General features: G+C 48.4%; 1 protein-coding gene across 1 annotated transcript in view; it reads right to left on the reverse strand.

The window, feature by feature from the left end:
• Positions 1-12,656, reverse strand: part of SHANK2 (SH3 and multiple ankyrin repeat domains 2) — a 697,015-nt gene that overhangs the window by 486,630 nt on the left and 197,729 nt on the right. Inside the window, exon 10 of the mRNA XM_063608635.1 lies at positions 9,041-9,118. Coding sequence (XP_063464705.1) covers positions 9,041-9,118 — 78 coding nt within the window. The remainder of the gene's footprint in view (positions 1-9,040; positions 9,119-12,656) is intronic.

Consider the following 12,656-nt stretch of genomic DNA (forward strand, 5'->3'; position numbering starts at 1 on the left):
AATTCATTTCCCCTGGCTGCTGCACCGTGACGTCATAAATTCATTTCCCCTGGCTGCTGCGCTGTGACATCATAAATTCATTTCCCCTGGCTGCTGCACCGTGACGTCATAAATTCATTTCCCCTGGCTGCTGCACCATGATGTCATAAATTCGTTTCCCCTGGTTGCTGTGCCGTGACGTCATAAATTCATTTCCCCTGGCTGCTGTGTGGTGATGTCATAAATTCATTTCCCCTGGCTGCTGCGCTGTGACATCATAAATTCATTTCCCCTGGCTGCTGTGTGGTGATGTCATAAATTCATTTCCCCTGGCGGCTGTGTGGTGATGTCATAAATTCATTTCCCCTGGCTGCTGCATTGTGACATCATAAATTCATTTCCCCTGGCTGCTGTGTGGTGACGTCATAAATTCATTTCCCCTGGCTGCTGCGTGGTGACGTCATAAATTCATTTCCCCTGGCTGCTGCGCTGTGATGTCATAAATTCATTTCCCCTGGCTGCTGCGTGGTGATGTCATAAATTCATTTCCTCTGGCTGCTGCACTGTGACATCATAAATTCATTTCCCCTGGCTGCTGTGCCGTGACATCATAAAGTGGGTGGCTTAAACAATGGAAGTTTCTACTCCCACAGTTCTGGAGGCCAGAAGTCTGAATTCCAGGTGTTGGCAGGGCTGCCCACCCCCACCCAAAGGCTCTAGGGGAGGGTCTTTCCTGCCTCTCCCAACTTCAAGGACATTCCTTGGCTTGCGGCCACATCACTCCCATCTTGGCCTCCATCTTCACGTGGCGTTCTAACCCTTGTGTGTCTGTCTCTTTTTGCTTTTCTTAAGAGGACATCTTTCAAGATTAGGGCCTCCCCAATCCAGCATGAGGTCGTCTTAACTCAGTGACATCTGCAAAGGCCCTAGTTCCAAACAATATCACATTCACAGGTTCTAGATAGACATGAATTTACGGGGCAAACGCTTTGACTCAGTAAGGGAGCATTTGGAGACTTTTAAGTAAATCCTAAGTGGCCTGCCCAGGGGCACCAGCTGAGAAGAAACCCAAGCCGGATTTAAACCCAGGTTCTGCAGACGGGAATGCTAGGCCCCTGCTGTGCCCTCTGGCCAGATCTGTGGCTGAGAGTGGGCCGGTTTCCTTGGGGCGTCTCTCCTGGCCGAGGTCTTGTGCCTCAGTAAATGCAGACCCAAAATAAACCACCTTCTTGGGTGACTGAGAACCAGGAAGAGAATTCTGGAAACAAGTTCCATCTTGTTCATAGAAATGGTGTTGGACACAACACAAAACCTTTCCAAGGGTGCGCTGTGGAAACCGTAGTCCTTTGCCAATTCCCGGCTGCATTTGCTCCCTCCTCTTTTAAAGTGGATAGACACAAGCTGTCTAGCTACTTGGCTGTCTTGTTCAAATAAATGGAATTTTATCAAATCACCCAGTAAGTGCAAAATGCAGTCTCTGGGTGGCGATGGAGCTAGTACCCGTCTCAGTGCTGAAACTGTTCTCAAGTTGGCTCCTATGCCGTGGCTTTTCTGTGTGGCTTTCGTTGGTGGCAAACAGCAGAGACGCACCCAAGCTGCTTACGATTTTCATGCAAAGGTGAAGCTGCTTCAGGGCGGCACTCTGGGGGATGCAGATGGCAGGGCGGCCCTGGCTTCGTGTGTCCGGGGGGGCCTGAGCAGCAGAAGTGTGGGAACTCGCCACTGACACCCACCTATGGTCTCTGGTAGCTGCTTTCTGTGGCTGTGGGAACAAATGATCACAAACAAGGTGGCTTCAAGCAACAAACCTTCCATGCAGTCCTGGAAGCCAGCGTCCAAAATGGCATCACTAAGCTGACCCCGAGGTGTCATCAGGGCCATGTTCCCCAGGAAGGCTCTGGGGGAGGGTCCTTCCCAACCTCCTGGCAGCACCATCTGATCTCTGCCCCCATCCCACGTCCCAATTCCACCGCCTCCACCTTCACGCAGCCTCCTTCCCTGTGTGTGTCCTACGAGGACCTTGGTGATTACACTGGCTTACCCAGTGCTACACTTTGAACACTGGCCCTTTCCAATCCTCACATTAAAATTTAATCCCCAGTGTGGTGGTGTTGGGAGCGGGGCCTAGCAGGAGGTGTCCGGGCCATGGGGGTGGATCCCTCATGAACAGATCCATGCCCTCCCCTCCGAAGTGAGTGTATTAAATCAGGGATCTCCAGAGGGACAGAACTGATAGGATACATTTACACAGGAAAGGGAGTTTTTTAAGGGAGAATTGGCTCACAGCATCACAAGCAGAAGTCTCACAACAAGCCATCTATAAGCTGGGGAAGAGAGGAGCAGGTAGTGGCCCAGTCCAAGTCCGAAAGCCTCAAAACCAGGGAAGCTGACAGTGCAGCCTTCAGTCTGTGGTCGAAGGACCAAGAGTCCCCGGCAAGACACTGGTGTAGGTCCCAGAGTCCAAAGGCCAAACAACTTGGAGTCTGCTGTCCCAGGTCAGCAGTGGAAGGAAGCATCCAGCATGGGAGGAAGAAGGAAGCCAGGAGACCCAGCAGGCAAGGTCATCCCACCTGCATCCACCTGCTTAGTTCTCGCCGTGCTAGCAGCCAACTGGATGGTGCCCACCCATATTGAGGGTGGGTCTTCCTCTCCCAGCCCACCGACTCAAATGTCCACCTTCTCTGGCAACACCCTCAGACACACCCAGAAACAATACTTCACCATCCCTGCGGGCATCCCTCAATCAAGTTGATGTGTAACATTAACCATCACAGTGAGTGGGTTCTTGCTCTGCCAGTTCCCACTGAGAGCTGGTTGTTAGGAAGGGCCTGGCACCTCCCTGCCAGGGAGCTGGGCCAGCTCCCGCCTGTGGACTGACAGGCACGTGCACCTCTAGGAGAGCCGTGTGTGTATGTGTGTGTGTGTCTAAGAGACAGTCTTACATGAACTTTACAATTTGCCCACATCAGCTCATAGAAATTGCAATGCAGACGGCAGCACAACAGGGACGTCCTGGGACCCCGCCCATGGCACTCATCGGGGAAGAGGAAGGTCCTGGGAGAAAACGCCATGACCTTGTTCCCACATCCACGTGGATTTCCACAAAACAGGGAAGGCACAACCAAACAGTCTTGTTGGGGCTCATTTAACAAGGAGAGAAACTCAGAAAGCCACCTGGAGGGAAGAGAAGGGTCCGCTGAGCAGATTTCGTGGGTTTCTGAAAAGTGCAACGCCAGGAACCACAATGTCACCCACGGTGTCAGGCGGCCTTCATCACGGACTGTCCCTCAACCACGCAGTTGCCTCCACCAGCATGATCAGAGGAACTGCAGAGTGCACAGCCACTGGCAGAGTGCTCTGGCAGCCACTACCATGCGTGGCATGAGAAAATGTACTCATCCCCCTCTGGCTAAATTGCTAAATGTGGGAACTCAGTTTGGAGCTCTGTGCAAAAGGAAATCAGACGAAGGGTCTGGGGGGCAAAAGCCAGGCTCTGACATTTCGGGAGATCCGCCCTCACTTTCATGGGCTGAGTCCTCCCCCAGTGAATGCACTGGGGACAGGCCACATCCAAAAACGCCTTGCCCGGGATCCTTGAGTGAAGAGCGCAATACAACACAGAACCATTGCCAACGGCATTCCTGGGCCTCTGCCATCACCGGCTTAGCCTGTGGCGATGCTGGGGTCCATCACCTGATTGCCAGAGAACTGGAAATTCAGTTCTTTGTTTCTGGCTTCGGCCTTTCTCCTCCTTCTATGTGCAGTGTTAAGGGTTAAGGAAGAACACGGGGTCTGGCATGCAGCAGCCTATGCCCTGTTCATTGTCCCTTTAGGAGCTGTGTGACCTGGGCTCTTCATCCACAGGAGGCCCTGCTTCGTGGGACCACATGGAAAGGGCTCAGCACAGGACTAGGCAGGGTGCCCCCATGCACTGAAAGGTACCCAAACCACCAAGCACAGTGTCATTCATCAGAAAGACATCCACATCAAGGCCTTCTTTGTCTTTTCCCTCCCATTTCATCCTTGTCCTTCCCTGCCCATATTAAATTTGGGCCTTATTAAAATGGAGCCATTCTGAACGTCTCTCATTGCCACTGCTTTTTTTTCCTGATTTTCTCCACCCTTTCTTTGCTTCTGGATGTCTGGTTAAAAACTGTTGAATACAGCCTGGAGACCGACAGAATGACGGCACGTGGGGAGAAGGCTGCCCTCTCCAAAAATACAATGCCAGGTGCTAAAGTCCCTGTATCCAAAAAACAGTGGAAGCCCCTTTCAGAATGCAGCTGCTGGGAGGCAGGAACAACTCCTCCAGTCAGTTCCCCTATGCTTCAGCCAGGGTTCTCCAGAGACACAGACCCATGGGATGTGTGTGTGTGTGTGTGTGTGTGTGTGTGTGTGAATGTACACACACTTACAAATACATATATATTTACACATATATTTGTAATATGTGTCTATGTATATATTTGTGTATGTGTGTACTTTACGTGTGCATGTGTACACATGCAAAGAGATTTATTTTAAGGGATTGGTTTAAATGATTGTGGAGGCTGACAAGTCCAAAATCCATAGGACAGGGCAGCAGGCTGGAAACTCAGGCAGGAGTTGATGCTGCAGTCTTAGGGCAGAATTCCTTCTTCTCTGAGAAACTTCAGGTTTTGCTCTTAAGGCCTCCAACAAATCGGATGGGGCCCACCCACATCATGGAGGGTATACCTTTACTTAAAGTCAAGTGACTGTTGATGTTAATCCCATCTACAGAACACCTTCACGATGACCCCTACATTAGCATCTGAGTAGATAACCGGGTGCTAGAGTCTAGTCAAGCTGACATATCAAACTACCCATCACATGCAGCCCATTTCTGCCTCTCTCCCTTGCTGTACCCCCTGCTTGGCTTGGGTCCTCTACTGTTTAGACTTCTATCCATTCTGTTTCTCTTTGTCTTCAGAATCAGGAAGTTCACTATCTTGGACTGAGCAATCCAAAAAGCAAAGGGTCCCTGATGATGTTCATTTCACACTTGGTTGCAAGAGAAGTGCCTGTCACAAAGAAGTCTCTTCCTCACCGCAGATCCCAGAGCCCTGAACTGGAAGTCAGAAGGCCTGGGGACCGCTGACTTATCACTAATTTTGGAATTCTTACCATCTGTCTCTCTAGATTTCCATTTCTCCTAAAAACTGGGGATAAAAAAGCCAACCTCACTGGGTTGCTGAACATTAAACAAGAACATATAGAAAAGCATTTGTGAACTTTAAAACTCTGTGCAAATGGAAAATTCATCACTATCATCATCACTATCATTTTCAGTATCTTTTTTTTTTTTTTTTTTTTTTGAGATAGAGTTTTGCTCTTGTCACCCTGGCTGTAGTGCAATGGCACGATCCTGGCTCACCACAACCGCTGCCTCCCAGGTTCAAGCTATTCTCCTGCCCCAGCCTCCCGAGTAGCTGAGATTACAGGCATGTGCCACCATGCCTGGCTAATTTTGTATTTTTAGTAGAGATGGGGTTTCTTCATATTAGTCAGGCTGGTCTCGAACTCCCGACCTCAGGTGGTCCGCTCACCTCGGCCTCCCAAAGTGCTGGGATTACAGGCGTGAGCCACCATGCCCGGCCCATTTTCAGTATCTTAATCACCATAATCATGGCCATCAGCAAAACCATCACTATTATCACCATCACCATCAACATTACCATCATCATGACCACCACCATCATCATCAACATGACCATCATGAACACCATGACCACTATCAACATTACCATCATCATAACTACCATCACAACCATCAACATTACCATCATAAGGAACACCACCATCACCATCAACAGGACCATCATGAACACCATGACCACTATCAACACTACCATCATGATAATTACCATCACAACCATCAACGTCACCATCATCATGACCACCATGATCACCATCAACATGACCATCATCATGACCACCACCACCACCACTGACATCACCATCATTATCATCATTATCAATATCACCATAACACAATCATTATCACATCATCACCATCATTCTTCAACATACACCCAAAATGTTTAAGTGCTTCATCTCTACCTTAGATAAATCCACTTCTGTCCATCTTCTGATTCTCAAACCAGAATAAACATTAGAATCCCTGGGGAAATTAGGAGAACACACAGCACTGGTCCCTGCCCCCAAGAGTTTCTGATCCAGTGGGACTGGGGTGAATCCTGAGAATCTGCCTTTCTCTCAAGTTCCTAGGTCTTCTGATGCTGTCTGTCCAGTATTTTAAATCATTAAGCAAGGGTCAGCCAGATGAACTCCAATAATCCCAAGACTTCTTAGAAAAACCTGCCTTTGCAGCACAGTTGTACATCATCAGCACTTTCCAGATGAACATATTTGATCCCTTTTCAGTGGTGCAGCCAGCCATCATTTCTCCCACAAACTCAATATTAAATGATTCATTTTTCATAATTGGGAGGGGAAGAACAACTGTGAATGAAAAATAAAAGCTGGGGATGTTTTATGGGCAAAGATCCACAGAGTGAATCCAGTCTCTTTGTATTAATAAAACACAAGGCAGGAAGATAAGGAGGAGGAAGCTGGCTCCTGACAGGCACTGCCAGGGCCCATTCTGGGCACATAGATTGGCAGAGACCTCATTCCACCAGTTACCTGGGCAACGTCTACAGCATACAGAGTCTGATCAGTTCAGGGACAGTGAGTATCACTTTCTTTTGGAATCATTTGTGGCACTGATTGATTGTCCTTAGCAAAATAGAGACAGATGGCACAGGGTTGGTGCTGGTGCAGTTTTGCTGCTGTGAGGGCGTACTAAGCATCCTGCCAGGTCTCACGTAATAAGGGTATCCCCATCCCAGGTGGTCACTGCACCAGTGGTGACAGGGCTGTAATGGGGACTGACAGGGAGGGGGCAGGCCACCCAAACTGACCTTTCATCCGGGTGCCATGGAAGACTCACTTCCCTGGAGTGCCGTGTGGCCGTTGTAAGTCACCGCCCAGGAGAGTCAGAAATGGCTTTTGTATTACCCAAGTGTTTGCCTTGAGTCAACGGGTATCAGCAGCTGTTTTCTGAGCAATTTAAGCAACTATGTGACTTTTTAAAATAAAGGACCAAAGAAATATATTATTTAATGCCCCAAAAAATAATGTTTAATCCAAGCCCATGAATGCACAGCTAACCCCAAAGGGGCAGGCGCAGTCACACCGTGAAATCAAAGAAACTCACACCCTCCTCATATTCACCACTGGAAAGAGGACATTTTCTTGGAGTGTAACTGCAATCTCTATAGACCCATCAGCAAACCAGAGACCCATTTCAACAATCTACTTTATATTAGATATTTGCAAACTGCCAGATTTAAGACTAAAATCCAGGCTCACCATGCTTGAAGAGTTACATAAACTCCCTAATGGCTGATATGGTTTGGCTGTGTCCCTACCCAAATCTCATCTTGACTTGTAGTTCCCATAATCCCCACGTGTCATGGGAGGGACCCAGTGGGAGGTAATTGAATCATGGGGGTAGTTACCCCCATGCTGCTGTTCTCATGATAGCGAGTGAGTTCTCATGAGATCTGGTTTTAAAAAGGGCTTCTCCCCCTTTTGCTCGGCACTTCCCCTTAATGCCACCATGTGAAGAAGGATGTGTCTGCTTCCCCTTCCACCATGATTATAAGTTTCCTGAGGCCTCCCGAGTCATGCTGATCTGTGAGTCAATTAAACCTGTTTCCTTTATAAACTACCCAGTGTCGGGTATGCCTTCATTAACAGCATGAGAACGGTTATAATAGTGGTTATGAAACATCTGGGCCCAGTTGTTGGGCTGAACTTATTCATTTTCAACAAAACAAGCCTGTATATATTAGGAATGTCTAAGAAGAGTATTAGTAAAATCATTCGTGGAAGCCAATTCTAAACTAAAGTCCTCTCTCAGTGCAATAAGATACACAAATCATTTCCAAATGAGGAGAATCATGGAAATGTCAATTTTCAGTTCAAGTGGATCTGACTGTGTATAACATCAAAAAGCATTTCTATAACTCGTTTAGCTAAAAAAAAAAAAAATACAAGCATTTAGCTTAAAGGATTTTATTTTCACCCTAAATGGTTCTCTGGACAACTGCATCAAACGTAGATGAGTTCCATATCTGTGCAACAGAATATTACCCAGCCATGAAAAGGAGTGAAGCACAGGTGCAGGCTACAATGCAGGCGACCCTCAGCAACATGATGCTGAGTGACGGAAGCCAGACACAAAATCTCATCTATTATATGATCTCATTCATTTCACATGTTCAGAATAGGCAAATTCATGGAGATGCAAAGTCATGAGTGGTTTCCTAGGGGCTGGGGGAGGGGGAGTGGGGAGTGGCTGGTTAGTGGGTACAGGGTTTCCTTTTGGGAAAGGAAAGTTCCCAAAGCTAAGTTCTTAGCTAGACAATGGGGATGGTTTTGCACAGCATCATGAATATTCTTAATACCACCAAAGTGTACACTTTAAAATGGTTCAAATGTTAAATGTGATGCTATATGTATTTTGCCACAATTTTTAAAAAAGTTTAGGACCTGGGCTTGTGCATTACACCACAGAACACCCTGGCCCATGATTGGCTGGGGTTGTTCTCCCTCCACTCTGGGACAGCGGACCCCATGGGGGTGCCGATGGAAGGCAAGTCCCCTCCTGTGTGATCCTCAGGAAGCTTGTCCCACTGGATGGAGGGGCGGCAGAGCCAGCATCTCCCAACAGCTGCACAGTTGGAAGCACTTACGTCTTTGCTGCCTTTCCGGCGCTGACTGCTGCATGCATTTCCACATTATTTGTGCCATTTGCTCTAATAGGAAGGAGCCAGTGTGAGCAAGCACACTGAGACGGGGCAGCAGCTTTGCACTAAGAGAGGGAGGCACCTAGAGCAGCCTCCGAATAAGAAAACATCCGCAACAAAACGAGCCGACCTCATGTCACACATACAAACACGACCGTGGAGACGCAGAGCCATCACCCACTGTGATCCACACACATCCTTCCTGATGCTGAGATCTCTTTTACCTGAAATGGAGTCTGGCTGTTGTAGTTTTTTAACTCCTTATTTCCGCCTCGAAACAGAAGCACTCTTGCACAGCTGTCCTGCAAATAGAAAAGGAGAAACCTGTTTGTAAAATGGTAGCACAGACATTCTCCAAAGAAATCTGTCCAGAGTCTCAAGCTCACAGGAAACCAGGGAAACAGAAGTGCACAGTTAAAAGGGAAAGCATGTTGCTTTCATCTGGCTCCTGTATGCTGTCAGGTGAGGCTCACCTGCTGCCAACTATGGCCAAACAATTTCACTTTTTAAGACTATATCCTATAGAAAGTCTTGCACATGTATATAAAATATACAATAAATGAAATATCTTCAGTAAAATACAGAAAGGAAGAAAGAAGAAAGAAAAGAAAAGAAGAAAAGAAAAGAAAATCTGGAGCTAGCATACATGTTCTAAAATAGGGGAGAGTGGGGATATATTCTAGAACATTCTTCACCTAGGCAGTCTCAGGACAAAACAAGGCAGATGACTATGAACTGAGAAAAACATATCCAGGAACTTCTAAATAAAAAAGGCAAGTCCCAAAACAATAATATTGGCCGGGCGCAGTAGCTCACACCTGTAATCCCAACACTTTGGGAGGTCGAGGTGGGCCAATCACCTGAGGTCAGGAGCTTGAGACCAGCCTGACCAACATGGTGAAACCCCATCTCTACAAAAATACAAAAATTAGCCGGGCATGGAGGCATGCGCCTGTAATCCCAGCTACTCAGGAGGCTGAGGCAGGAGAATCACTTGAACCCAGGAGGCGGAGGTTGCAGTGAGCCGAGATCGCACCCACTGCCCTCCAGCCTGGGCAACAAGGGTAAGACTCCATCTCAAAACAAAAAACAAACAAACAAAAAAAACGAAACCCCCAATAATATTGCTTAAGTTCATTTACATTTTAAAGGCTTAAAGAGAAACTAATAAAGGCTTAAAGTCTATATTATAGAAAAGCAGGGACTATGTCTGGAAGGATATGCACCAATTAACGGTATTTACTTTCATGGAAAGGAAAAGGATTAGGGAGAGAACAGAAGGAATCTTTTTACACTTTATTTTTATTTTTTGAGACACAGTCTCGCTCTGTTGCCGAGGCTAGAGTGCAGTGGTGCAATCTTGGCTCGCTGCAATCTTCATCTCTTGGGCTCAGGCAATTCTCCCCACCTCAGCCTCCTGAGTAGCTGGGACAACAAGCATGTGCCACCATGCCCAGCTAATTTTTTTTTTTTTTGGAGAGCCAGGGTCTCACTATATTGCCCAGGCTAGTCTCGAACTCCTGGGCTCAAGTGATCTGCAGGCCTCTGCCTCCCAAAATGCTGGGATTATAGGCGTGAACCACCATGCCTGACCAGAGATTCTTTTTTTTTTAATATGTGGGCTTATATTATTTAATGTTGTTAAAAGCAAGCAAAACGGTTTTTTTTTTTTTTTTGAGACAGGGTCTCAGTCTGTCACCCAGGCTAGAGTGCAGTGGCGCGATCACAGCTCACAGCAGCCTCGACCTCCCACCTCAGCCTCCTGAGTACCTGGGACTATAGGGATGCGCCACCATGCCCAGCTAATTTTTGTATTTTGTTGTGGAGACGAGGTCCCCCGTGTTGTCTAGGCTGGTCTCAAACTCCTGGGTTCAAGTGATCCGCCTGCCTCAGCCTCCCGAAGTGCTGGGATTACAGCGTGAGCCACTGCACCCAGCCTCTTATGCATTTTCATAACAAAAATGAATCTGCATCCATCCATTGATTGGGCATCTACCATTTGCCCATGAAGCTGATGGAGAACTTCTCGCCAACCCCTCTGAAGCTCCCAGTGAGGACTGCAGCAGCAAATAACTACTAATAAAAAGGCAGTGGTAGAATGTTGACGTAGCCAATAAAAGGCAGCAGCAGAATGTTGATGTAACCAGTGGGGACTGCAGCGGCAAATAACTACTAATAAAAAGGCAGCAGTAGAATATTGATGTAGCCGTACCGACTATTAGAATAATTTTGCCTAGCAAATGCAGTTGGCTGTTTAGAATAAGCAAACTCTGTTTTTGGAAGTGCATTTAAATGATCAGGGGCTGGGCTGGTGCTTGTGCCTCGGCAGCAGGGGCCTGACACCGGGCTGGGGGCACCTTCTCCTACAGGACTCTGGGCCTCAGCGCAGGTCACAGCCGAAGCCTGTACTGGGCAGATCCTGGGAATTCCATCCTTACCTACAGTCTAGTGTACAGACAACAGGTGTGACCACCTGGACTCAACACTGCACAAATATACACCGAATAAAGGGGTAAGTGGATTAAATGACCAGGGCTTCCCACCCATGACAGGTCAGAGACCCCAGCCCGGGCCCCGGGGGAACCCCATCCCTGGGAACAGCAAGATGCCAAGCTGAGTGGACACTGCACAGGCGGCGGGACCTGGCAGATCAGCAGATTTGAAAGAGAGCTGATTGGTCGGGCGCGGTGGCTTACGTCTGTAATCCCAGCACTTTGGGAGGCTGAGATGGGCGGATCACCTGAGGTCAGGAGTTCAAGACCAGCCTGGCCAACAACATGGTGAAACCTTGTCTCTACCAAAAATACAAAACTTAGCTGGGTGCGGTGGCAGGTGCCTGTAATCCCAGCTACTCGGGAGGCTGAGGCAGGAGAATCACTTGAACCTGGGAGGTGGAGGTTGCAGAGAGCCAAGACTGTGCCATTGCACTCCAGCCTGGGCAACAAGAGCGAAACTCTGTCTCGAAAAAATAAATAAATAAAATAAAAATAAAAATAGAGAGCTGAAAATCTAGAAGGAAATAGGGAGCAGCTGCCAACAGGTCCTGGGTTTCAGTCTGGGTGAAAAAAAATGTTCTAAGGTTGACGGTCGTGATGGTTGTTGGTGGTGATGGTCGATGGTGGTGATGGTTGATGGTGGTGATGGCTGCGCAACTCTGTGGACAGACCAGCGGTCATGGAGCTGTACACTTTAGATGAGTGAACTGTATGGTGTGTGAATTGCATCTCAATAGAGGGTCACATGCATATTTAAGAGGACAGACAGCAGGAAGGCAGGCCACCCTGGCAAAGAGTCTTCATCCCTGGCTGGGTGGGTCGGGCAGGCCAGGAGCACCCTGAGCTCTCAGGATCCGGCTGATTTCAGGGTGGGGAGCCCACCAGGCCTCCACCCCATGATGGTGATTATTAATGAGGGAACCACACCCTCTCCGGCAGCTAAGAGTGTGGGCTGCGCTCACTTGGGAGACACAGGTGGGCGGATCTGAGTTGGGTAGTAAAGGCCGCCCCGTCTCTGCGTTCTCCAGCATCCTGGGGCCTCGGTGACTGTGGCCGGCTTTGTTCATCGACTGTGTAAAAAGCCACCTGCATGCTTGGGGGTGCACTCTGCCTCAAGCCCCACTGAGGCCGCCTCTGTACAGAGTGGGGGGCTCTGGCCACAGATGCCAATGAGTCAGGCATGCGGAAGTGAGTGTGGACCGCTCCACAGACCGTGCTGAGTGTTCTGTCCCACCACCCTACAGGAAGGTCAGGTTGGTTAGAGGGGGATCCCCAGAGCCCCTGCACCCCGATTCCAATTAGAAGCAAAACCACCATGGTTTCCCCACCCTCTGACATAGTGGTT

The sequence above is a fragment of the Pan paniscus genome, chromosome 9, assembly GCF_029289425.2.
Source record: "Pan paniscus chromosome 9, NHGRI_mPanPan1-v2.0_pri, whole genome shotgun sequence".
In the NCBI taxonomy this organism is placed as follows: Eukaryota; Metazoa; Chordata; class Mammalia; order Primates; family Hominidae; genus Pan; species Pan paniscus.